Genomic DNA, 27,970 nt, shown 5'->3' on the forward strand with positions numbered 1-27,970 from the left:
TTGGAGAAAAACAAAGGGCAACTCCTGTATCTGTGTCTGGAATTTCTAAGTTTGTAACTGCACTTTACTGCATACGCACCTTTTCAGCAGAGTGGTTAGTTAAGCCTACTAAACTGAACTTTATTGTGGTCAAAGTTGTTTAATCCACTGTTATAAGAAGATCCACCCCACTGCTAGCCTACTTACTTGCATGATTCATTACCATGCTTGTCTGGCAGCCTCTCAGGTGCTCTTGTGGCATAGCTCAGCACCTTATTTGGATCTTCTTCCCCTACAACATCAACAGATCCCAAGGGCTTTCTGTCAGTAGTATCTCACCTTAGCTTCTCATCACAACGCTACGGCTAAGCACAGCACCGATACAGTACTAAGGTGTTTGCTGCTGTTGCAGCAGCCATCCACCAGCATGTGTAGATCCTCTACCCTCTCCAAAGTAGGCAGAGCAATGGCAGGATAACTGCCCATGGCAGAACATAGCCTGCTTCTAAGTTTGGCTTTTTACCACAATCTAGCCTAGATTGTGGTGGCCAGCCCCTCAGCTTAATTATCCAGGGGTGACAACAAACTAAAGGGAAGAAGTAGATCAGGGCCAATCGTTTTTTCGCATGCATTTGATCTTCTTTAATAGCTTCCAACCCTTCAGCTCCAGTTTTTGGAGCTCCACCTCATCATTTTTAGATGCATGGCATTAGATCTCTTCTCACTCATGGGTGTTGGAGATTACAGAGCATGTTTATGCAATTGAATTTTTCAAACTGTCCCCAGTAGGGACTCTACGGGCCACTCCTCCTCCTGTGTTATAGCAGGAGGTAATTACTTGTTTCAAAAGGAGCAGTAGCTTCTTTACATCTTTCTATGTTTCCTTCTTTTTCCTTTTCCCCAGCTGTTTTTTGGTTTCCAATAAAGGCAGTGGGCTTTGGCCAGGTTTGGACCTTACAGGATTTTATGCATATATTGCATATTGCAAATTTCAGGTATTGTCATTACCAACCATCCTGCCTCTGTTATCCAGCAAGACATGGTTCAGTAGCATTTGAAGGATGCCTTTTTTCATGTGGTATTAGATCACAAGACGGTAGATTTTTGTCACTTTTTACTAGCAGTCAGGTTTTTTCATTTCAAGTTCTTCATTCTGGTATCTCCACAGCTCCACAGGTGTTACTAAGGAGATGGCTGTATGCCGGCTCATCCCTGGGTGCACGGGGTAGTAGTTTCCCCCTATATTTATGGCTGGTTGCTGGTGCACAGTCCTGTGAGTATCTACAGAGGAACATTCACTTTACTCTCTTTATAGCAGACGCTTGGTCTTTTTATCAACAAGGTAAAATCTCTTCTTCAGCCTATCCAAACAACCAATTCATGGGGCCTGTATTGGACTCTTGGCATGCAAGAGCCTACTTGCTAGAAGACAGGTTTCTGAATCTGCATTCATTAGCTCTTTGAGTCTGGCAGAAGCCATACATCCATGCCAAGGATGTCCAGTGCTTTTTGGGACACATGGCATTCACCACAGCTGCCACTCCTTTCTCCTGTTTGCACCTTCGGCCTCTCCAGAATTGGTTTCTTCGGGCACTTCATCCCATGCAGGATGAGCCCAATGAATGTGTCATTGTCCCTCTAGCCATCCACAGGTCTCTCAACTAGTGGACTCATCGCTCCACTCTCTGTGTGGGCGATGTTAGCAACCGACACTTCCCTCTCAGTGTGGTGAGCTCACCTCAAGGGTCACACCATCCATGGTCCTTAGGCGACCATAGAGGGCATGGAGCACATCAACTATTTGGAGTTACTCGTAGTACAAATGGCACTGCACCTTATCTCTCATTTCCTCATGGACAGTATTGTCCACCTTACTCCCACCACTACGATTGTGATTTGCTTGCCCTCATCATCAGAATCGGGGACTGGTATACCATAACCATCAGTGCCATTCATCAAGAACTCTCTTGCTGGCTCCCTCAGTCAGACAGTTTATACTGACCACTAATGGTCCCTTCATCCTTCCCAGGCATGGGAACTCTTTGTCAGATGGCACACTCCCCTTCTGGACTTGTTTGTCTTTGGAGCACGTCTTGCCTCCACCAGACAGGCTGTTGGGAGATGCCTTCCTCCTGGATTGGACATCCACCCTCCTGTACATCTTTCCACTATTGCCAGTGCTGTCCAGCGTGGTCTCTCGTCTTCAAGCAGAGCAGGTAGATTGCATTCTCATCACGCCATGGTGGCCCCGCCAGCCATGGTTTGTCATTCTGCTCCAACTTGCAGGCAGCTGTTACATTCAGTTGCCACTCAGACCAGACTTGCTGGCTATGAGCAACAGCCCAGTCCCGTACTCCCAGGTCACTCAGTTCCGGTTGACGGCGTGGCAGCTCCAGCCTCAGCCCTCTCTCAACCAGTAAAGGGCATTTTGGACCTTGCCCTGAGCCCTGCCACTAAACATTGTTACATTTGTAAGTGGTGTCATTTTTGCATTTTTTCACAAAAGCAAGGGGTTCAGCCTCTGTCTGTTTCCACTTCCCTCCTCCTGGATTTTTTGATCTCTCTGTCAGATTCAGGACTCTCATTATCATTCTTGAAGGTCAATCTGGCAAATATAGATTCGTTTAGAAGCGAGCATTCTCTTCCCTCTCCTTTATCCGATCCTTTTGTAAAGAGATTTCTGCAAGGCTTTAGAAATTTCTGGCCCCAAGTAGGCCTGTGCCCCCCTTGGAGGTTGGAGGTTGTTCTTTTCGCCCTTACGAAACCACCATTTGAGCCAATGGTCACTTCTGACATGTTCCATCTATCATGGAAAACGGCATTTTTAGTGCCTATTACTTTTGCTTGTCGCGCTAGCGAGCTTATGGCTCTTGGGTCGATAGTCCTTACCTGAAATTTCATAAGGATGTCATGCTGGGCAGCCTAAGGCAGCATCATAGTTTCATATGTCTCAGGACATTGTCCTTCCAACCTTATTTCCAAATCCTTCTACTCCCCTGGAGCAGTCTTTGCACCTTCTTGATGTGCGGAGGGCTCTTGCTTTTTATGTCCACCGCACAGCTCCATTACGGAAGTCCCTACGACTTTTTGTTAAGTACCGTAGGGATACTGTGGGCCTTCCTGTTTCTACCCAGAGGTGGCGGCCTGGATAGTTGCAGCTATCCGGCTAGTTTGCGAAATGGCAGGACTGGATTTACCTGTTCAGATCCATGCTCATTCCACTAGAGCATTGGCACCCTCCATGGTTTTTTTGCACAGTGTGCCTCTGCATGATATCTGTCGAGTGGCCATATGGTCAACACCGCATACTTTTGTCTCCCATTATAAATTGGATTTAGCTGCCAAGAAGGAGACAGCTTTTGGGAGAGCAGTACTTTTTTCTGCACTAGCATGACACCCGCCGTCCGTGGGACTGCTCGCTAGTCTACCACAGGTGTGGATTTCACAGTACCACGCAGAAGAAAGTAAGGTTGCTTACCTGTAATCATGTTTCTTCTAGTGGTAACTGTGAAATTCACACAACCCGCCCATCCTCCCCACATTCTGTCATGCCTTTTATCTCCGACTGTCTTTTGCGGTACGGAATTAAGGCTCCAAGCCCCGCTGCCTGGCTTTATTAGGAGTAGATGGGCGGGGCTGGAGTCCCTAATTAGGAAAAGCTTTCAAGAAAGATCCGAGTCAGCTGCGTGGACGCAGGGAAATACCACAGGTGTGAATTTCACAGTTACCACTAGAAGAAACATGATTACAGGTAAGCAACCTTACTTTCATAGAAGGAAATGCAGTCTCGAAGATAGGTTGGACCTGAAGCATATAGAAGTGTAGTGAGTTGGTTGAGAGGCATAAATTCTGTATCTAAGGGGGGAAAGTTTATAAAGAGAACACATTTTAAAAAAAATAGATAAAGAGAGTAATTCCACTTTCTTATGATCGCAGTACTTAGCAAGTAGCACACCATTATTCTGGAATAATTCCAGAATATACTGGAACAATTCATTATTCTGTATAGCTAGTGGACAAAATCATCTGGGTGTATCTTTTGCCTCTTCTTGCATTTTCATTCTGTCTCAGCTCCTAAAACAATTGTGTCCTAAACATCCTTCCAATGAGTGGAGACAAAGGGTGTATGGGCATTACTAATGAACTAATATTTTTCCAATATTTATTTATTTATTTGCAGTATTTATATTCCTCCTTTCTCACCCGGAGGAGGACTCAGGACAGATCACAATGCACACATACACGGCAAACATTCAATGCCATTTTTAGACATACAAGACAGATAGACAAATAGAGGTATTTTGGCATTTTTCAATTTGGCGCCAGGAGGTTATGCTCGATTCCAGACACAAGGACTGTGGCTTCATCCACTTTGATGCCGAGCCCTTTTGAGCATAGTATTTCCTCCTTGTTCTTCCATTGCTGGTGCTTTTATGGTGTCATAAAATACCTCCCCGCTTTAAGTGGTGCCTGATTTCTCTACTCACATCTCAGTTGTTTTCAAATTGCTTAGGTAGACAGTAAGCTAGGCTTAATTGCTCAATCTGACTTGGGCTTCGAACTTCTGGTCGGCGGTGATCTATTGCCGATGATGATTAACCAGCTGTGCTACAGCCCAGCCCTAAATTCATTAATTCAGTTGTCATATGAAGAGTCCAGCACATTCAATAACGTGTACTAGTTGTTTGAGAATGTTATTTGCACTAAAGACTATTCCACCTTCTGTACTCGCACGACAATTCTTATAATGCTAGTGGTGTGACAACTAATATGGTCCTTTAAGAACTACCCCAAAATGGAAATACATCAGCAGAACAGAAGGCAAAACAGATTTGCAAAAAAAGTTTATGTTAAATTATCTCTCTCTCTATCTCTCTCTCTCTCTCTCTCTCTGTGTGTGTGTATGTGTTGCATGTCTTCAAATTATTTCTAGCTGATAGTAATCTTATCACAGGGTCTTCTAAGCAAGGTTTTTTTTTCCAGAGTATGGTTGCAGCTGCATTCCTCTAAGTCGGTGGTTCTCACCCTGTGGGTCTCCAGAGGTTTTGATCTTCAACTCCAGAAATCCTAACAGCTGGAAAACTGGTTGGGATTTCTGGGAGTTGTAGGCCCAGAAACCTGGGGATTCACAGGTTGAGCACCACTCCTCAAAGTCTTCCAAGGTGTGACTTGTCCAAAGTCACTCACTGGGGTTCAGTGACTGAGCTGAATTCAAGCCCTAGTCTCACATAATCCTGGTCCAATGTTCAATCCACTTCATCACTTTGGCTGACATTTCTAATGCTTACATATATGTGTATAAATGTCCATATATCTCTAAATACATGTTATCTCTGTAAACAAGATGACACTAAGTAAGCAAATGCAAATTTAGATATGTATAGCAAGATAGATAAAAATGCAGTACATGGGACCATAGGTAGGGTAGTAACTGTGTAACTGGGCAGTTCTGTGGGTACTATCTTCTAGACCTCTCCCCATTTGGATTGGCCTTTAAACTAGATATGGACCGGACTGTCCTTGAAAGTGAAGTTACCTTCAAATAAAGGTTGGTTTTCTGAGAGTGTCATTCAAATGCAGAGCTGATCTCTGTAATGTAGGACAGTAGTTCTCAGCCTGTGGGTACCTAGGTGTTTTGGCCTACAACTCTCAGAAACCCCAGCCAAAAGTCTGGGGACACAGGTTGAGAATCACTGATGTAGGAGGACATACAATCAAGTTAATGGGGATGCCTTTTAAAATCCCTTTCAATCTGCATAGACTTATCTAAGGGAAAGTCCAAAACTAGATTATTTGGTGGCTTCAACTCCTGACTCTGTTTTAAAAAGGTAATTGACTAGTACAGGATGTTTTGCTCTTTGCTTTGTTGTATGTGAAGACCCCCCCCCCATTTTGTTTTTGGCATGGGCAATTCTAATTTGACAAGGAAAATCCAGGAACAATGCAAATTAATTGTGTTTCATCTCACCTTTCCAACTGATGTTAAAATGTCCCAGTTTTCCCTTTATCCTCACTTTATACTCATTGCCACAGACTCAAGTGCAAAGTGCAAAAGTAGTATGTGCTCCAATTAACTCTGTCTGATAGGCAGGAGCAAAGGGATCTCAGATAAAAAGTATGGACAGGACTCTGCTTTGGAGAGCAGCACAGCTAATAAATCAGATAATACTGGATAAATAGGCCAATGGTGTGGCTTAGGAGGTCAACAATTTCCTTTGTGTGTGTGTGTCTTAAGTTATGACATGCTACTGAACAGAATTTTCATTGTCTCACAGACACGGAAGGAGTATAAGAAATATTTCCGCTCTGGAGCATCTGTGCGCATCACCAATTTTATCTACCGGAGCATGGTAAGTACATTTTTCTTGGGATAAGAAAACAGAGTGAGAGGGAAGAAAGAAGGTCAAAACCTCAAAATAGTAATGGAAAAATATGAAATGTAATAAAATAGCGATTATCCTAATACTTTTTCAGAAAGGTCTTCCTTCGAGAGGCTGAAAGAATAATAATCATATAATCACCATAATTTTTTATCACATATTGTCTCTAATATGAATTAGGTAGCCCCCACAGAAGATGCTGAACTCTATCTCCTATTAGGTTTAGCCAGCATAACCCATGGTGTGGATTCATGAAACTTGTAGTCAAGCAAGGGCCATACAATTCTCCTACCTAATATATGCAGTTATTTATATTAGGAAATTTTAAATTCCCTGGAAGGCTATATACAGACAAAAATGATAGAGTGAGATATACAAATTAGTTGGTCAAAATGTCTGGCTTGCTCTAGAGGAGTGGTTCTCAACCTGGGGTCCCCAGATGTTTTTGGCCTACAACTCCCAGAAATCCCAGCCAGTTTACCAGCAGTTAGGATTTCTGGGAGTTGAAGGCCAAAAACATCTGTGGACCCCAGGTTGAGAACCACTGCTCTAGAGCATTGTTTCCCAACCTGGGGGTCAGGACTCCTGGGGGGAGCCGCAAGGGGGTGTCAGAGGGGTCACCAAAGACCATCAGAAAACACAGTATTTTCTGTTGGTCATGGAGGTTCAGTGTGGGAAGTTTGGCCCAATTCTATCGCAAGTGGGGTTCAGAATGTTCTTTGATTGTAGATAACTACAAATCTCAGCAACTACAACTCTCAAATGTCAAGGTCTATTTCCCCCAAACTCCACCAGTGGGCATAATGAGTATTCATGCCAAGCTTGGTCCAGATCCATCATTGTGTGAGTCCACAGTTCTCTCTGGATATAGGTGGACTACAACTCCAAAACTCAAGGTCAATGCCCACAAAACCATTCCAGTATTTTCTGTTGGTCATGGGAGTTCTGTGTGCCAAGTCTGGTTCAATTCCATAGTTGGTGGAGTTCGGAATGCTCTTTGATTGTAGGTGAACTATAAATCCCAGCAACTAAAACTCCCAGATCACAAATACACCCCCCCCCCCCAGCAATCCCACCAGTATTCAAATTTGGGCGTATCGGGTATTTGTGCCAAATTTGGACCAGTGAATGAAAATACATCTTGTATATCAGATACTTACATTACAATTTATAACAGTAGCAAAACTACTGTAATGAAATAGCAACGAAAATAATTTTATGGTTGGGGGTCACCACAATATGAGGAAATGTATTAAGGGGTTGCAGCATTAGGAAGGTTGAGAACCACTGCTCTAGTGGGCCTTTTGTTGGAAGCAGACAGAACTAGTTACCTACTCTTGATATTATGAAGAAAACTATGCATTTGGCAAAATGAAAATGGGGTGTGTTTACAAGGCCCCTTCTCAGATAGATGAATTATTGCACTTCATGAGTCTGTGGGCATGTTACCTTTGTGACAATATGGCAATATAGCAGGGGGGTGTTCTCCTACAACAACTCCTCTGATCATCACATTCCCTTCATTCATCTTCTTCCTGTTGCTCATATTGATTTCCATTCATTTTTCCAAGAATCATTGTGGAGTGTGTGGCAGCAGCATGATGACGAGTTGTAGCACCCTCTCCAATGGTATTATTTTGGCACACACCTGAAATTTATTAATTTCTTTGCTTAGATCGGGCTTTCTAAACCCTTTTATCTGTGAAGAACTCTTGACATAATTATCAGGTTTCATGAAACTCTTCAAGTTGCAGTTTCTCAAGTCGCTCCTGACATGGAAAAAATGAGACTCCTGCATAATAGAAGTGTTCCAGGGATCTCTGCTTGAGGATCCCTTGCTTAGCCCCCTTCAAAGACAACACTCTTCTGTTGGAAACATAATATATTACATAAGGAAAAGCATATAATTCAAATTTTTGTTAATGAAAATAACGTCTTAATTTTACTGTGATTCCCTATAGTGACCGTGATGTGCATATTAATGCACAGCAAGCATGCCAAGGATATATGTTGAGCTCGTTGCTAAATGAAACCATACCTAGATGAGAAGGAAACTTTGAAATGGGAATGTTCTTTGTGGAAGCAATATGCAGAAGTAGCTGACAATAATACAAAAGGAAAGTGGGGAGATGAAGGGAAATAAAATAACTTTTTCTCAAAGGGAGTAGGGAAGGGGTTTGAGCAGGATAGCACATGGGGAGCAGGAATGGTGAAAATGGATGGATGTAAATGTGGGAACAATTCACAGCGAATCAAAAAAAGAGGGAGAAAAAAATTCCAATTCAATTTAAATGAATAGTTAAATTACAATGAAATAAAACAAGGCACCTTGGTGTGTCTTGAAAATATGCTATTGAACAATATCTCACCACATATAAAAAGCAGGCACCTATATAAATTTTGACCCCATATATGCCTGTATGCAACCACATAAGTATAGACGTGGGAGCATTTGCCACAAGAGGGCACTCATAACAAGCCATGTTTTTTGAGACGAGGAAACCATTATTCAGCTGGGTTGTTGTAGGTTTTTCAGGCTGTATGGCCATGTTCTAGAAACATTCTCTCCTGACGTTTCGCCTGCATCTATGGCAGGCATCCTCAGAGATTGTGAGGTCTGTTGGAAACTAGAAAAATTGGGTTTATATATCTGTGGAAAGTCCAGGGTGGGAGAAAGAACTCCTGTCTATTGGAGCTAGGCGTGAATGTTTCAGTTGGCCACCTTGATTAGTATTGGATGGCCTGAAAGTTTTTAGGTGTGGCTTGTTACTGCATGGGAGAATCCTTTGCTGAGACATGATTAGGTGTTCCTGATTGTTTCTTGTCTGGAGTTCCCCTGTGTTTCAGTTTTGTTCTTTATTTACTGTTATAATGTTAGAGTTTTTAAATACTGGTAGTCAGATTTTGTTCATTTTCATGGATTCTTCCTTTCTGTTGAAATTGTCCACATGCTTGTGGATTTCAACGGCTTCTCTGTGTAGCCTGACATGGTAGTTGTTAGAGTGGTCCAGCATTTCTGTGTTCTCAAATAATATGCTGTGTCCAGGTTGGTTTATCAGGTGCTCTGCTATGGCTGACTTCTCTGGTTGAAGTAATCTGCAGTGCCTTTCATGTTCCTTGATTCGTGTTTGGGCAATGCTGCGTTTGGTGGTCCCTATGTAGACTTGTCCACAGCTGCATGGTATACGGTAGACTCTTGCAGAGGTGAGAGGATCCCTCTTGTCTTTTGCTGAACGTAGCATTTGTTGGATTTTCTTAGTGGGTCTGTAGATAGTTTGTAGGTTGTGTTTCCTCATCAGCTTCCCTGTGTGGTCAGTGGTTCCCTTGATGTATGGCAAGAACACTTTTCTTCTTGGTGGATCTTTGTTTTACTCTTCGTGGCTTGTTCTTGGTCTTGTAGCTCTTCTGATGTCTGAGGTGGAGTATCCATTGGCCTATAAAGCCCAGTTTAGGTGGTTCAGTTCGCAGATTCTTTTTGCACGGTCTGCCAGCGCTTTAATGGTGCTTCTTTTTTGACTTGGGTGAGTTTTTATGTAGGTATCTATCTGGGTGTGTAGGTTTTCTGTAAATTGCGTGACCCAATTGTTGATATGGTTTGCCAATGACTAAGACATCTAGAAAGGGCAGTTTTCCTTCATTTTCTTTTTCCATGGTGAATTGGATGTTTGGGTGGATGCTGTTAAGGTGGTCCAGGAACCTGTTTAGTTCTTCTTCTCTATGGCTCCAAATGGTGAAGGTGTCATCCACATATCTGAACAATATAGTGGGCTTTTTGTTGCTGTTTCCAGGAATTGTTTTTTAAAGTGTTCCATAGAAATTTGCTATGACTGTCATATACAGATCATTCTCTTTAGATATCCTTATTTTTATTTCTGTCCCCTTTCTAATAGGTGCAAAAATTTCTCCTGGGCCTAAAAAACAACCTCCCTTCCATGAAAGCAACCGATCACGCTTGGCCTCCTGCCTCATATAAATTTTTCAGTGATGCCAATCAAGAGCTGAAGAAGATCTTCCACCACTGGAGGGTGAGAGACGGGTGGTCTATGACTCTTCTTTCCTAATTCATCTGGGAGAAAGGCAGGATATAAATTCAATACAATCAGTCAAGAAACTGAACCTCAAAGAGTGGATAATCTGGGGGGTATACAGGTCTTGACTGTATATAAGTCCAGTTATGGTGGACCTGAAAATTAGAAACATTGGAGGTAAATTTCAGGCAAAAATTGGTATGATAAGAAACAAAGATGGCAGGGACCTAACAGAAGCTGAAGAGATCAAGAGAAGGTGGCGAGACTATACAGAAGATCTGTATAGGAAGGATAATAATATCGAGGATAGCTTTGACGGTGTGGTGAATGAATTAGAACCAGACATCCTGAGGAGTGAGGTTGAATGGGCCTTAAGAAGCATTGCTAACAACAAGGCAGCAGGAGATGATGGGATCCCAGCTGAACTGTTTAAAATCTTAAAAGATGATGCTGTCAAGGTGATGCATGCCATTTGCCAGCAAATATGGAAAACACAAGAATGGCCATCAGACTGGAAAAAATCAACTTATATCCCCATACCAAAAAAGGGAAATGCGAAAGACTGCTCAAACTTCCGTACAGTGGCCCTTATTTCTCATGCCAGTAAGGTAATGCTCAAGATCCTGCAAGGAAGACTCCAGCAATACATGGAGCGAGAGTTGCCAGATGTTCAAGCTGGGTTTAGAAAAGGCAGAGGAACGAGAGACCAGATTGCCAATATCCGCTGGATAATGGAGAAAGGCAGGGAGTTTCAGAAAAACATCTACTTCTGCTTCATTGACTACTCTAAAGCCTTTGACTGTGTGGATCATAATAAATTGTGGCAAGTTCTTGGTAGGATGGGCATACCAAGCCACCTTGTCTCTCTCCTGAGGAATCTGTACAAGGACCAAGTAGCAACAGTCAGGACTGACCACGGAACAACAGACTGGTTCAAGATTGGTAAAGGCGTACGGCAAGGCTGCATCCTCTCACCCAACCTTTTTAACTTGTATGCAGAACATATCATGCGATGTGCGGAGCTGGATGAATGCAAAGCTGGGGTGAAAATTGCTGGAAGAAACATTAACAACCTCAGATATGCAGATGACACCACTCTGATGGCCGAAAGCGAGGAGGAGCTGAGGAGCCTTCTAATCAAGGTGAAAGAAGAAAGCGCAAAAGCCGGGTTGCAGCTAAACGTCAAAAAAACCAAGATTATGGCAACAAGAATGATTGACAACTGGAAAATAGAGGGAGAAAATGTGGAGGCCATGACAGACTTTGTATTTCTAGGTGCAAAGATTACTGCAGATGCAGACTGTGGCCAGGAAATCAGAAGACGCTTACTTCTTGGGAGGAGAGCAATGTCCAGTCTTGATAAAATAGTGAAGAGTAGAGACATCAGACTGGCAACAAAGATCCGCCTAGTCAAAGCCATGGTATTCCCTGTAGTCACCTACGGATGTGAGAGCTGGACCTTAGGGAAGGCTGAGCGAAGGAAGATCGATGCTTTTGAGCTGTGGTGTTGGAGGAAAGTGCTGAGAGTGCCTTGGACTGCGAGAAGATCCAACCAGTCCATCCTCCAGGAAATAAAGCCCGACTGCTCACTGGAGGGAAAGATACTAGAGACAAAGTTGAAGTACTTTGGCCACATCATGAGGAGACAGGAAAGCCTAGAGAAGACAATTATGCTGGGGAAAGTGGAAGGCAAAAGGAAGAGGGGCCGACCAAGGGCAAGATGGATGGATGGCATCCTTGAAGTGACTGGACTGACCTTGAGGGAGCTGGGGGTGGTGACGGCCGACAGGGAGCTCTGGCGTAGGCTGGTCCATGAGGTCACGAAGAGTCGGAGACGACTGAACGAATGAACAACAACAACAACATGGTGGACCTGAATATATTAGGCAAATTAAGCATACATTAATATATCTTATGGTTGGCAATAAATGATGGTAGGATTGAGGAGACTGAAATAGCAGTGGAAGGGAAGAGACTTTCTCTTCCTTCCTTCTTCCATCTGCTGAGAACAGTTTGGGGGATCCAGCACAAAAGACAATTCCAAATGTCAAACAGGTCACTCTAACCTACCTTTTGTCAATAAAGCGAGGCAGAGTTTTTTGTGGTCCTAGCACAAAGCTGGCTCTAGAATGAGATGCCTAACTTTTGTGTTTTGTCCTGTCTTTTCCACATTCTTCCATTCTGGCACAGTGTAAGAAATACCGAGATCAGTTGCCACCCCAGAGAAAAGCAGTCTTACAGGACAAACTGTGTGCCAGTGAACTTTTCCGAGGCAAGAAAAGTTTGTACCAGAAGAGGTAAGTGGAAGGGCTATCCAAACTAGGATGGGAATTTTTAATCCTCAGGAATGGCATGAAACTACCAAATTGGTGTGGTTTTTTTTTTTTTTTTTTACTTTTCAGCCTCTCACAGCCTTTCAAAGGGGAATACCTGGGTTTGAAGGAGAATCCAAAATATCGTAAGCTCCAAAGCTCAGCCGATGGCAAGCTGCTTATGGCTGACAATGTGAAGAAAGTCAACCGAGGTGATGGAAAGGTGAGAAAAGGCCTCACTTTTCCCACTGGATTTCCAAAAGAAGAGACCCAAGATTAGGGTTAGATAAAAGGAACAAAAGAGAAAAAGAGAAAAAAACTTTTTGCAGTTTACTGCTATGGGAAAAACAAGTGATAACTTTGCAATGGAGGTAAAACTTACCCACTCATAAACAATCCTGTATAGTGATAAAGGGTTATAAACCTGGTAGCACAGATGGGCATCTGGTGAGTTTTTGGTTGCATGCTCAATGATTTTCTAATGATTTTTTAAAAAACAGTACCCTGATTTTATATTTGGATGGCTTTTTTGAATTTTAAAAAACCTTTCAGATATCTGAACCCAAGTTATATAGAACCTTGAAGGTCAAAAACAGCACTTTGAATGGTGTGCTTTGAATGGTGTGCTTTTCCTGCTTCTTGGCAGGGGGTTGGACTGAATGGCCCACGAGGTCTCTTCCAACTCCAGGATTCTATATGTCCAGAAATATACCAGCAGCTATTGAATTTGTTTCACGTGATTGGTATATTACTTAATGCCTTTAGCCACCAGCCATAGCTGATAAAATGTTTCTTTTCTCTTTCCATTCCAGGCTTCTACTCGGATCTTTATCCTTACCAAAAGTCATATTATCCTAGCTGATCCCAAGGCTGCACAGCCCAAAACAGTGATCACTCTGAGTGACATAGACAGTGTCTCTGTCACACGCTTCTCAGATGGGTTTTTTGTTCTGCACATCAGAGAGGTAACGCAATGGAGGGGGGCAGGGAGAGAAAGCTAGGCAGGGAAGTGGGACATGCCAGAGAAATTCCTGGCGCTAGTTCATGCTTCTGTAATCCTCTTTGAAATCACTGTGGCATAGTGGAAGGTGGAATCAAAGGGGAAATGTGACATGTCTATTTTTAGCATGCCACTTTATTGGGACCAATCAGAAATGAACTTCACACAGGTTTGAAATTTGCCGTGTTTATCTAATTTTTAAATTTCCGCCTCTCATTGGTGCTTTTCGTAGCAGTGAAAGAAAAACACATTTTACAATTAGAGAATAAATTTCCTAGTTATTTATTTATCATCTGAGAAGCAAGTTGAAGGTACAGTGAAAATGCATTTTTAAAGGGTTTTTAAAAAGAACTTGGCATTATGCTAAATGTCCTTTGACTAGAAGCTGGCCATTTGGAATGCCTCTGGTGTCTCTGTGAGAAGGTCCTCCATTGTGCATGTGGCAGGGCTTAGGTTGCATTGTAGTAGATGGTCTGTGGTTTGCTCATGTCGTAGACTCCACTTTGTAGTCCCATTTCTTAACGTTGGTTCTACATCTCATGGTGCCAGAGCACAGCCTGTTCAGCGCCTTCAAAGTCATCCACTCTTTTGTGTGCCAAGGAGGGAGTTCCTCATCCGGTCTCAGCCACTAACTGAGGTGCTGCGTTTTAGCCTGCCACTTTTGGACTCTCACTTGCTGAGGTGTTCCTGCCAGCATCTCTGTAGATCTTAGGAAGCTGTTTCTTGATTTCCTGGTGTATGTACACGGGGACATTTACATGGTGATTACAGCTTCAGCAAATCTTCCAGGAATTCTGATCATGATGGAAATACCACCTAAAAGGCATTTTGCCATGGCAGCCACAATCTGATAGTGTGCAAATGCAAGGCTCAAAACGAGTCTTTCAGCTATATTAAACCACTCCTTGGATTCAGTGCTATGTTATCACAGTAAGTATAGCTCTCGCTAGACATAGCTAAACTTATTTCGGAGAAAAATTGCATGGGTTAGTTCATTAAATTATCTAAGTCACCTAAGTGATTGATCAATGAATTGAATTGAATCCTTTGACTTCTTCATCTCCACATATATTATTTCCATATATATATATATATATATATATATATATATATATATATATACAGGGTTAGTCAAAATGCATAGGCCAAACATACATACAATTGTATGTATGTTTGGCCTATGCATTTTTACTAACCCTGTATATTATTATTATTATTATTATTATTATTATTATTATTATTATTATTATTTCCATGGACAAGGCTTGTTTTTGGTCTTGGAGCCTGATGTAAGTGAGAACTGGTAGGACAGAGGCAGTCAGCACAGGATGAATTGAGCCCCGTCCTTTCACCCATCACTTGGAATCATCCTATCTCATAGCGTTACAGCAAATTGGCATTAGAAGACATGGGCTTGCCATCATCATGGTTGGGCTTCTCTCCCTCAACTTGGTCATGCTAAATTTGATAGTAGTTTGCTGCCTAAGGAAAAGGAACATATACTGTCCTCCACTCCTGCTCCACAAAAGGGTTAGGTTGGTGACATATTGTTATGCTTGCATGCGTGTGCATCTATAATTTATAGGAGACATCTAGAACTAGTTTCTGCAAGATCCCAACCTAATTTGCAACAACAGTTGGAGGCTGCAGGACACAGCTCCACCTCCCCAGCTTCAAATTGGCTATTGGGGTGCCTTTTCTGACTGTTCTTGAGCACTGAGCGAGGAAGAAGAAACCTTACATTGGGGCCAGAGAGTGTTCTCTCTCCTCTTAGGAGCTCACAAGCAGCTGCTAAATGAAGCACAGGTATAATGTATTGTTGAAGGCTTTCATGGCTGGAATCTCTAGGTTGTTGTAGGTTTTTCAGGCTGTATGGCCATGTTCTAGAAGCATTCTCTCCTGGTGTTTTGCCTGCATCTATGACAGGAATCCTCAGAGATTGTGAGGTCTGTTGGAAACTAGGAAAATTGGGTTTAAATGTCTGGGGAAAGTCCAGGGTCGGAGAAAGAACTCTTGCCTGTAGGAGCTAGGTGTGAATGTTTCAATTGGCTACCTTGATTAGCATTTGATGGCCTGACAGTTTGTAGGCATGGCTTGTTACTGCCTGGGGGAATCCTTTGTTGAGAGGTGATTAGCTGTTCCTGATTGATTTTTGTCTGGAGTTCCCCTGTTCTGATCTGATCAGCAGCAAGAGCCCAGATATACTCTTGCTGCTGATCAGAAGCCAGGGAAATCTAGCTTTGCTTGGCTGTCCTTGCTCCTGACTATTGTGCAGCAGGAGGCAGCTGGGAAGAGGGAGAAGTACATGGATGGAGACTGATGCTAGCATGATGATCTTAGGAATAGCAATTATAAAAGTATGGTATTGTCTAGCTAGCTCCTAAGATGGCCAGTAGTTAGCTGCGCCAACAAAAGGAAGCTTCAGATCCCCCAAAGCCATGATAATGCCTCAATCTGGTTTTATTTTTCCAGTCTTCCACGGCAGGCACCAAAGGGGACTTCCTGCTTATCAGTGACCACCTGATTGAACTGATCACTCGACTACACCAGGCCGTGTTGGACACTACAAAGCAAAAACTGAAACTTCAAGTGGCTGATGAGTAAGCACAGAGTCAATAATCCTGCGGGAAGAGAGATTTCAGTAAATAAGGAGCCCTTGTTTTTCTGATTTAATCCCCACCATGACATTTTATCTGAAGGACTTTTGAGGATGCAGTATCCACATAGGCAGACAACCACCAATGGGTCTTAATCAGTTCAGAGTGAACAAACAGTAGAACCATTCCTGCTGTTAAGTAGTTGGATGATCTGTAGTAGCTCTACTATGCTTTCCAACTCCAGACTATATCTACATTAGTATCACCAAACTGCCTCCCTACAAATACACAGGTTGGAGCAATGCTAAATACACAGGTTGGAGCAATGCTAAATCTCTCTCCAGTGGACTGGAGTCCCTGGTGATGCAGTAGGTTTAACCCTTGTGCCAGCAGGACTGAATACTGACAGGTCAGAGGTTTGAATCCAGGGAGAGCACGGATGAGCTCCCTCTGTCAGCTCCAGCTCCCCATGCAGGGACATGAGAGAAGCTTCCCACAAGGATGGTAACACATCAAACATCCAGGTGTCCCTTGGGCAACGTCCTTGCAGACGGCCAATTGTCTCACACCAGAAGCAACTTGCAGTTTCTTAGGAACCACCAGGGCCTCCTAAATCACATCACATCACATCACAAAAAAAAAATCAGTGGGGAGGGGCATTTCTCCCTGATATTATTGAATGGGAGTCAAGGAAATTCTTCTCTCCGCTTCAGTAATCTGCAATGGATTTTTGTATTTGCCTGCATGGAGAAGTGGATGTGCCTCTGTGCTCTCCACTAAACTCTGATATTCAAAACAATTTCCTGCACTCCGGGTTTTTTTTTTTTTTAATGCATGCATGTATCAACATTAAGTGGAAATGTAGAACCTACATATCTGAATTTGGTCCATCCCTGATATAGTGCGATGTGGGTCAGTTATATGATAGCTGTCTTTCATCGAAAATAATGCAGAATTTGACACCCTCCCTTTTCTCACTTAAAATGTGATTTAGGAGCCCTTGGTGGCATAACGGGTTAAATCCTTGTGCTGGCAGGACTGCTGACCGACAGGTTGGCGGTTTGAATCCGGGGAGCAGGGTGAGCTTCTATCAGCTCTAGTTCCCCATGCAGGGACATGAGAGGAACCTTCCACAAGGATGGTAAAACATCATACATTCAGGCATCCCCTGGGCAATGTACTTGCAGACAGCCAATTCTCTCACACCAGAAGTGACTTGCAGTTTCTCAAGTCACTCCTGACCCCCCCCCCCCCAAAACTAATATGATGGATTAGTTGAAGCAATTAGAACCAGCATCAGCATCTTACCATCTTCACAAATTTTTATAGCCTATATAGCATGCTGGAGCCCCCAGTGGCACAGGGGGTTAAAGCGCTGAGCTGCTGAGCTTGTTGACTGAAAGATCGCAGGTTCGATTCCAGGGAGAGGCGTGAGCTTCTGCGGTCAGCCCTAGCTTCTGCCAACCTAGCAGTTTGAAAACATGCAAATGCAAGTAGATCAATAGGTACCACTCTGGGGGGAAGGTAACAGCATTCCATGCAGTCATGCCAGCCACATGAACTTGGAGGTGTCTATGGACAACGCTGGCTCTTCGACTTAGAAATGGAGATGAGCATCACACCCCTGAGTCAGACATGACTGGACTTAATGTCAGGGGACAACCTTTACATTTATATAACATGCTTGATATAGAAAAAAGGCAGTTCTCTGGGTTGCAACAAGATGAAATCTGGTTTCACTATGAAGACCACTCTTTGTCCCTGTAAAAAGCTAGTGTATTTAACTCCAAATCTAAAACTGTCAACTCCACGCACTTATAGGCATTTGGCAAATCTTGTATGGAAATGACCCGATCATGGAAAAGTTATTGCAGCATTCTGAGAGTTATCTGTTCTCTTGTAGCCCTTGTATCTGCACCTTCTCTAGATTAGGGCTTTGTAAACCTTTCCCATTGCAAGCCCTTCTGGCCCAATATTTTTTTAGTGACTGGGTATATAGATAAATGAAATAGGTATAAAATCAAACATTTGCTGATTTTAAAAACCAGCATTTTCAAGGCTTGCGAAACAGACTGATTTCCCTTTTTATAAAGTACAGCTGAAGCATCTTCTGTAGAGTGCACTGTCAATGCTGCACAACAGATTTGTGTAAATGTCTAAAACAGCTATCATTGAGTTGGCATTCTGGGTTGGAACCCTAAGTTCAAGAAGCAGTGCTCTAGATACATTAGTACTAGAATGTTTCTTCTTTTAGCCTGATAATTGTTTTGTCTTTTCCAGGTTTGTGGTGAAGTTCAAACAAAGCAGCATTGCTGTCAAGGTGGTGGAGACGGCTGTAAAGCAAGGCACAGGGCCAGTCTGCAGGAAGAAAGGCAGCCATAGACTGGAGGTGTTGGTTCAATGATGTGAAGCAGCCCACAAGCAGCTGTTCTGGGTTTCTGGAGAACATGGAGCTGGGAACCTGTGATTTATATGTGAATCATAGCCAACTTCAATCCCTCTTGGTTTTAGAAGTTTTACTTCAGATGCAGCTATCAGAAATACTTTCAGAAACCAGTCGATGACACATGCCAGTTTATTGCCGAAGGCTTTCATACCTGGAATCACTGAGTTGTGAGTTTTTTGGGTTCTATGGCCATGTTCCAGAAGCATTCTCTCCTGATGTTTCACCCACATCTATGGCAGGCATCTTCAGAGGTTGTGATGTCTGTATGAAACTAAGCAAGATATCTGTGGAATCTCCAGGGTGGGAGAAAGAACTCTTGTCTGTTTGAGGCAAATGCGAATATTGCAATTGGCCACCTTGATTGGCATTGAATGACCTTGCAGCTTCAAAGCCTAGCTGGTTGCTGCCTGGGGGAATCCTTTGTTGGGAGTTCGTTCTCCCACCCTGGACATTCCAGATATATAAATCTTACTTGCCTAGTTTCCAACAGACCTCACAACCTCTGAGGATGCCTGCTATAGATGCAGGCAAAACGTCAGGAGAGAATGCTTCTGGAACATGGACATACAGAAAAACTCAAGAACCCAGATGCCAGTTTCTCCACTGAGGACAGAAATGACAACTTGGGCCTCATACTTTCAGAAAGGGCATGTCCTGTGTAGAAGCCTTAATTTGAGCACATGTGGGAGAAAAACATCATAAAGTCCCCAAGGGAAATGAGACATCTTGTCTCCTTCATTAAAAGCCAAAATGAATGTTAGGCGTCCACGATCTTTAGGAATGTTGAATAATCACAAGCTGGTTTCCTGGGTTACTTCTCTTAAAGATAACACGAAAGAACAAATCACAGGTGTGTGCTCTATTAAGGTTGGTTGCAATTATTCTCCAAGAGCACTTTGGCCTGTGTTTGTTTTGAGATATAGAAAATAATTGCAAAAATGCATTAAATTTTATTTTGAATCTTGCATAATGAGAAAATTGCTCTGTTGAGAGTTTTGCCTTGGTCGAAAAATACTGTATGATTTCCCGACTTGTGAGAAGTTCATTGAACTTCACTATTCATTAAAATAAAGTCATTAATTAAATGATTCATTAAAAAAATAAAAGAAACAGTTGCCTTAAGGGTTGCATCAGAGCAATTAGAAAAGGGATCAGAGCTATGATGGTAAAAACTTTAAACAGCTAATAAAACACCAACGGTACATTCATGCTATAATTTCGAAAAACCAAGATTAAACCTGGTGGATTTACAAACTCCTTTGGTGAGCAATAGATATAGAAACTTGGTTAATTCCCAGTGTATACTATCTTTGTTTGCCCCAGAGAATAAGACATATAAGGAGCATTGTCACAATTCAAATTTGAAAGCAGAGATGGGAATTAAGTTTGTAAAATGGCCCATGTAATTTGTATTCTTCTTCAATCATGTTTGATCAATACCGACAGCCTCTGACTTACAAACATTTGACTTACAAACAATCCGTAGTTAAGAATGGGGTGAGACAACAGGAAGTGAGAGAAATCTACCTCTTGGAAGGGAAATTAACTCCTGCAAGAGTTATCATGGGGAAAAGGTGTCTCCACTGAAGCTTTATCATCAATCCTTGTTTCCACAATAAGCCAATTTTTTATTGTGTTAGAATTGAGAATATACTGCAATTCACTTCTAGTGTGAGAGAATTGCCTGTCTGCAAGGATGTTGCCCAGTGGATGCCCGGATGTGTTATCCTGTGGGAAGTTTCTCTCATATCCCCGCATGGGAAGCTGGGGCTGACAGGGGAGCTCACCCCATGTCACAGATTCGAACCACCAACCTTCAGGTCAGCAGTTCAGCCAGCACAAGGGTTTAACCCACTGCGCCACCCATCTAATGATCAGAAGGACAGAAAGTGAGGTGAAATCTTTCGAACAGGGGCACAGGTAGCAAAACACACGGGTGTTAACCCTTTCCTATGCTATCCAAAACTATCTATCTATATCTGGAGTTACTCTTAAAATGTACCTATTCCAACTTACATACAAATTCAACTTATGCACAAACCTACAGAACCTATCCTTGCATCCTGAATAGACTACTGCAATGCACTCTATGTGGGGCTGCCTTTGAAGACTGTCTGGAAGCTTCAACTAGTCCAAAGGTCAGCAGCCAGGTTGCTCACCGGAGTGACGTACAGGGAACATACAACTCCTTTGTTACACCAACTCCACTAAAGCCCCCGGTGGCGTAGTGGGTTAAACCCCTGTGCCGGCAGGACTGAAGACCGACAGGTCGCAGGTTCGAATCCGGGGAGAGGCGGATGAGCTCCCTCTATCAGCTCCAGCTCCTCATACGGGGACATGAGAGAAGCCTGCCACAAGGATGATAAAAACATCAAATCATCTGGGCGTCCCCTGGGCAACGTCCTTGCAGGCGGCCAATTCTCTCACACCAGAAGCGACCTGCAGTTTCTCAAGTCGCTCCTGACACGACAAAAAACAAAACAAAACAAAAAAACCAACTCCACTGGCTACCGATCAGCTTCCAAGCACAATTCAAAGTGCTGGTTTTAACCTTTAAAGTCCTAACTGTTCTGGCCCAGACTTCCTGTCTGAACGTATCTTCTGCCATGAACCCTCACGAAGTTTAAGATCTTCAGGAGAGGCCCTGCTCTCGATCCCACCACTACTGCAAACATGGTTGATGGGGACGAAAGACAGGGCCTTCTCAGCAGTGCCCCCCTGTCTATGGAACGCCCTCCCTAGAGATATCAGATTGGCCACCTCCCTCTTGTCTTTTAGAAGGAAAATCAAGACCTGGTTATGGGACCAAGAGTTTGATCAGTGAGCAGCAAGTGGAAGAAGATCACACAACTTATGACAACGAATTGACCCAGACTGGTTTTTGGGTTTCGATTTTAATGGATGTGTCTTAATTAATTGTTTTAATTGTTGTCTTAATTTTTAATAGTTTGATTGTACTGTGGTTGTTTTTATGATGTTAGCATCGTATGATGCTTTTGTTAGGCCGCCCTGAGTCCCCCTTCAGGGGGAGAAGGGCGGGGTATAAATATACAGGAAATAAATATCCTGCTTGTAACTTGGGGACTGCCTGTACTATGTTGCACCTGGGTGTGCTCTTTCAACACAATGAAAATACTGGTGATGCAACAGTAAGTCAATAATGAACACAGCTCAAGAAGGACTATAATGTGAATGCTGGAAGGTTCATTTTAGGACAGGGATAGTAAACTAGTTTTGGATGAGAGCTAGATGCTGAATATGGCCACAGCCTCTGATGTCAATGGGTTCAAGAAAAGTACTGGATGGAGATTGCATAAGGAGCAATGCGTGCATTCTGGAATGAATCTTCCCCCCTCCCCCACCCCAAAATATCTAAAAATTGCTTGTCTCTCAGCATGTTCTCCCTTTCCATGAGATAGATGTTGAGGCCACCAAAGAAGGTGGAGGAAGAACCAATTCACCTATAGAGCTGGTCTGATATAATAGTTTGAATATTAAAATGAGATCAAGGCGCAAATCCCCACTGTCATGGAAATCCACTTGAATGGCTTTGAGGCAAGTGACACTCTCTCCGCTCCAGAGGAAGGCAATGCCAAACCCTCTGAAGAACCCTTGCCAAGAAAACTCCATGACAGGTTCAATTTAGGGTCATTCTAAATTGGATATCACTTGAAAGTACACAAAAATATTGTTTTAACTTTATTTGTAATTTCGGTGCCTAATCTGAAAAGATCAATCTGAAGTTCTTCATTGCTCACTTGGATGTTTAACCCTCCTGAATAATTTCAGCCACTCGCATCGTACAAACCCTTCTGTTTTAGTTCTCACCACTGCAAAGAGGCACCCTTTCCCCATTAATATCTATTTCATATTATTGATCTATGAAAATGACCCCACCTCTTATTTAGTGCACTTATATATAAAAAATTTATCGAGCTGACTTACGAAAATAAGGGCAATACATTTATTTATTATTATTTATAACAAATTTAAAAAAAACAAGCATATTTTATAGGCATATGAATTGCTCCGCTCAAAATATATACTTTGTAAAAATAATGTACAGTATCTATTTTTTTGCTTAATTAACTATTGCCACCTAGGCTTAGTGGCCAAAAGTTAAAACTTGTCATTTCAAACCACCTCTAGCCCAGGAGATTTCGACCTTGTTCCAGCTAAAATACATACTCCTTGTGAGGGGTATCTTAGTCCTCATTTTCACTGTCATATAATGCTGTTTGAAATTGTGTTATGTGATCAGCCCTTACTCATATAATGCAATATGATGCAATTAAACTGCATTATATGAGTCAACGCTGTCCATATAATGCAGTTTCAAATGGAATTATATGGTGGTGTAGATGGGGCCTCAGTCGAAGGATATACAAACCCTTTGTGCAGGACATACAAACTCCTGCACAAAGAAAGGTGGGCGGAAATATACATTTTTAAAAGGCACCGATAGGTCTGGTTTTGAAACACCTGCAGCATCTCTAGTACAAAATCAACAGGATACAATCTGTGAACCATAAAAATAACACAGTATGGAAAAATAATAATAATGGCAAACATTCAATGCCTAAAAGCAAACAACCTGCCTGATGATGATTATGATAATGATTATTATTGCCCTCATTTATCTTTCCCGAAGGAGACTCACACTGGCTTAATATAAAAGCACTCGTATACAATTTAAAATATACAAATACGCCTGACTGATGACTGTACTCTGTGAAACCATACTGAGCCCTCAGTTCAAATGCATTATGTTTCTTCACACTTTGAGAAGTAACCACACCAACTAATATGAAACTGGCACCAACAGCATTTCAGGCAGGTTGGGACACAGACAGGCACATACAAGCGCAAATGAAGTGAAGAAGAGCCATGTAAAAACACAGCAAGACCCTCTTTTGTTCCTTTCAGTTAATGTTTAGAGGAAGAATTCCTGTTGGTCAGGGACCTGTGATAAAAAGCTGATCGAAGTACAAGGATCGGGACCATCACCCTGACCCTAAGAACCACTAATAATGTAGGAAAAACCTTCCTTGTTGTACAATTACACAAAAACATCTAATAGAGAGCATGACTCTTAGGGTGAAAACTGGCAGTTCTGTCTAAACCAGTGGTTCCCAACCTGTGGGCCGTGAGACCTAAAATAAGGCCTGTGGCTCTAGATGATTAAATATGGTTTTCTGGGGGTGAGCAGATGACGACTACTGGGTGGCATATGTTCTGTATCAGAAACTAAAGCTGATGTGGTCTATTCAATGCAATTTTCCAAATCAGCACCTCAAATAACCAAACTGGAACCTTTTTGGCACTATGTTGGAGAGTGGTCCCTGGTCAAAGTGGTCCCTGGTCAAAGTGATCCCTGGTCAAAAAAGGATTGGGAACAACTGGTCTAAACCATCTCTTGGTTCAGTCAGCTAATAAGAAATTGACATGGTAAACTTGAGAATTTAGAAATAGTATTAAGCCAGATTGATCAGTGGTCGAACTTGTCATAAGGTGGCTTGGTGTGTACTTGTCCTAAGGCTAGTTGGGACACAATACCCGGAAAGACACAGTCTTTTCATTTAATGAAAACGAAGGTCAGTGTCCCGTAACTGAGGACATTCTGGGTGGGAAAACACATTATTGGTCCAAGACTCCTTTCAGTGAACTGAAGCAGGAAGGGAAGTATAACTTGGTTTGGAATGTAATTGGGAAGAAGCCCTCACGTAGCAAGAGAAACAAGGCTTCTTTCAAAGTCCATATTCGTTAAAGAAGAAAAATCTGTGCTGATTCTAATCCACAGCCTCACTGAAAACTCAACTCGTTTTATCCAGTGATATCCCTGCCTAACTGACCTGTGCTGGTTTGGGATAAGACCAACCAAACACCAGATCATTTACCAATGCTGGCATATAGCTCATAGGAATATAAAAGAGCTTGGCATCCCAGCCGACCGAGTAGCGCTTGCGAGGGTAGACAGCGGTCAGGGCATGCTCCATGCAGTTGGTAACCTGAGAGAGGTCAGGACTGCAGTGGGCTTGCATCTCAGCCGTTCCTTTCTTCACTGTAAGGGAAGAGAGAGAAAACAGAGAAAACGTGGTCAGTTTGTGCAAAGTGTGACTTATTCCCACAATTATTTCCAAACACGTTACAGTGTTGTGGACTCCCAGCACGTGTGTTGGCCTCCTAGATCATAGAATCCCAGAGTTGGAAGAGACACCAAGGGCCAGTCAATCCAATCCCTTTCTGCCATGGGGGATGACACAATCAAATCCCTCCCAACAGATGGCCAGCCAGCCTCTGCTTTAAAACTCCAGAGAAGGAGAGCCCATTACAGTGTAATCCTGATACAGAACACAGGAATGTGAGGCCATTCAGATGCTATTGTGCTGCAATTTGCATCAGGTTTAGTCATCATGATATCTGGTGAAGGATGATGGGAGACTGCAGTCGAGCATATGGAAGCTCTCTCCCCCCCCCCCATTAAATATTTGGTTCCAGATTCTTTTATCACTGTGGGAACATTGGAGATGATGTTCGCAGGCCCTTTGAAGAAGTAGCATCACTCCATGGAGATTCCTGGTGGAAGTTTTATTCAGATGGAACAGAGATGAGGAACAAGTGGCCCTCCACATGACAGTTCCTATCAACCCTAGCAAGTAAAACCAATGATGCAAGATGCAAAAATCTACAGTCCAGAATTTTTTTGGAGGGACAGTCAGTCCTCACCCTTGTCTTGAAATAAAGTCGTAGCAATTCAAAATGATTTGATGAAACAGAGATGAGGAACATGTGGCCCTCCACATGTTGAACATGACAATTCCTATCAACCCTAGCTAGTAAAACCAATGATGCAAGATGCAAAATTCTACAGAAAATTTTTTGGAGGGACAGTCAGTCCTCAACCTTGCCTTGAAATAAAGTCGTAACAATTCAAAATGATTTGAACACTTTGTTGTGCTCCTTTTAGCCTCCTCACTTTCTTTAAAAAACAGCTTGTGCAGACAGCAGTTTTGAAAATAAGGGCATGTATTCTGAGCCAATATGGCTGCTCATCCATGCACACTGGCAATGCTATTGTTTTGATATTCCTATTGTTAACTCTTTTTCATGTTTATTTGCTGCTACTTCTTCAATATTATTGTGTACCATCTCTCTCCTCCACCACTTTTATTAGGGGTAAATGACCGCCACTCTCCCCCCCCCCCCCAATCAGAAAGCCATGAATAAAAACTACTATTTTTAAAATTTAAGATAACACTTCTTTAGGAATTTCTAGGTCCTGCAGCATTACTCCACCAAACATTGACCACAGTATCATGCTGGAGGACCTACAAATGCTTGGAAGATGGTGACTTCAGAGCCATAGTGGAGGACCTAGAGATTCTAGAGCAGTGGTTCTCAACCTTTGGGTCTCCAGATAATTTGGCCTTCAACTCCCAGAAATCCTAACAGCTGGTTAACTGGCTGGGATTTCTGGGTGTTGTAGGCCAAAACACCCGGGGACACACAAGTTGAGATCCACTGTTCTAGAGAGAATATATTAGCCAAAGTCATGAATAATCAAATTCACAAAAGTTAAACATCTAAATGTGGGGGGCCAACTGTACTTGGTTGTTGTTGCTACTTTGGTCCTTTTAGTAGATGTAACATCACCGCTTTGAGTCCCAATGTGGGAGAAAAGTGGGATAGAAATAAATAAATAATAACATATTTCGTAAAACTCAACAAGCAATATAATAAGTCAGGGATGAGAAACAGGCCACTCTTCCCTGTTTCTCTCTTTAAGTTCATTTTTCAAGCTGTTATGTTTGGAAAGAGAAGCGTGAACTTCTCTGGGCAATTCCTGATAAAGTGTTGTAAGTGTATGTGTGGGGCACACAACCTCTTTGTGGTTTATATCAAAGTACCGCCTTGGTGTTGCACAAGGAGGAGCCCAATATCAATTTGTTTAGAAGCATTCCGAGAACCATTAGACCGCACTGGGGCACATCCCAATCAGTCATCCAGTGGATAGAGGGTGAGAGAAACTACAGCCTGTTGCTGCTGAGCTAGAGTTGCACATACATGGAAAATGAGGCAGGTTTCACTTGCCTAGACTTGCCAGATACTCAGGAGAGAACATACTGCTCCCTCCGCACCATCTGATTGCTGCTACACAGTCAGAGAAGAAAAACAGAAATTGCTCCCTGCACCTCCAGCTATTGCACAGCCATTAAAATCAAGGTGGAGCTCCATCAGCATCAAACAAGATTTTGGTTTCACAGAGGCTGGATCTAGAGAGCTATAATCAGTGTAGACAATGCAATTCCAACTACACTGAACTGCATTATATGTGTCTACACTGACCATACAATGCAGTTCCAAATTGCATCATATGCAAGTGTAGAACCAGCCTAAGACATTAGAAAAGAGACAGACTTTTAATCCTACACAATGCAATATTTCAATCCGTTTTGATTCTTCGTTGCAAAATTGTATTTCACTTTTTAATTTAGTTTATTTATCTTCTGCCTTTTCCCCAACCTACAAGCTTGTTTGAGAATAAGTCCCATGCTATCCAAATAAGCCTGCATGTGCCGTCACACCCAGACACTATAAAGTTAAAACTAAGATGTGCTTCTCTCTTTATCCGGGTAAACTGCGGGTGCCTTACTTAGCTTAGGATTCTCAGCAACTGAGGCCACTCCAGATTTGAACATCAAACAGAACATTAATTTCTCAAAGTCCTTGACAGACTTGGCACAGCTTGTTGAAGTTATAAACACAAACAGTCAACTTCTGGAATTATATAGATGTTCTTTCCTTCCTTTTTTCTTCAGCTGCTGAGTTAACTTCCCCCAGCAGTAGAAAAATCCTGGGATTCTTTACCCTAACCATGAGCTGCTATTTTTAGAAAGAGCAGGTCTTTCTCTATCTAAGCTCAAGGTTAGTTTGGGGATGAAGTAATAGAGCCTCTCCCAATGGCAGAAAAAATCCTGAGATATTCTCTGCCCCAGTGCTGAGCTGTTATCTTTAGAAAGAGCAGGTCTTTCCCTATCTGAGCTCAGCACCAGTTTTGAAGGCAAGAGGGTAAGTACTCACGATGGTGTATCCGAGCTGCCTAGCTTGGCCACCAGCACATCTGAGGCTTTTTCTAAACTGAAGAAGCCAGGAGAGCTTTTCCAAAATGGAGATCTCATCCCCAGGAAAAAGGGCGGTCTCTAGACCAAAAGATACTTTTTTAAACCA

General features: G+C 42.6%; 2 protein-coding genes across 5 annotated transcripts in view; one reads left to right on the forward strand and one right to left on the reverse strand.

Moving 5' to 3' along the window:
- The window catches only part of LOC132767692 (unconventional myosin-Ia-like), a 60,923-nt gene extending 41,093 nt beyond the window's left edge, over positions 1-19,830 (forward strand). For all 3 annotated transcript variants that reach the window (XM_067464265.1, XM_067464266.1, XM_067464267.1), the window contains 7 exons: positions 6,255-6,329; positions 10,250-10,384; positions 12,578-12,684; positions 12,790-12,922; positions 13,512-13,664; positions 16,172-16,299; positions 18,577-19,830. In XM_067464265.1, the coding sequence (XP_067320366.1) occupies positions 6,255-6,329; positions 10,250-10,384; positions 12,578-12,684; positions 12,790-12,922; positions 13,512-13,664; positions 16,172-16,299; positions 18,577-18,700 (855 nt within the window). In that variant the 3' untranslated portion in view covers positions 18,701-19,830. The remainder of the gene's footprint in view (positions 1-6,254; positions 6,330-10,249; positions 10,385-12,577; positions 12,685-12,789; positions 12,923-13,511; positions 13,665-16,171; positions 16,300-18,576) is intronic.
- A 3,311-nt stretch (positions 19,831-23,141) lies between these two features.
- LOC132767691 (retinol dehydrogenase 16-like) overlaps positions 23,142-27,970 on the reverse strand; it is a 30,582-nt gene continuing 25,753 nt past the window's right edge. For both annotated transcript variants that reach the window (XM_060762908.2, XM_060762909.2), the window contains exon 5: positions 23,142-24,803. In XM_060762908.2, coding sequence (XP_060618891.2) covers positions 24,586-24,803 — 218 coding nt within the window. In that variant the 3' untranslated portion in view covers positions 23,142-24,585. The remainder of the gene's footprint in view (positions 24,804-27,970) is intronic.

The sequence above is a fragment of the Anolis sagrei genome, chromosome 2, assembly GCF_037176765.1.
Source record: "Anolis sagrei isolate rAnoSag1 chromosome 2, rAnoSag1.mat, whole genome shotgun sequence".
Lineage (NCBI taxonomy): Eukaryota > Metazoa > Chordata > Lepidosauria > Squamata > Dactyloidae > Anolis > Anolis sagrei.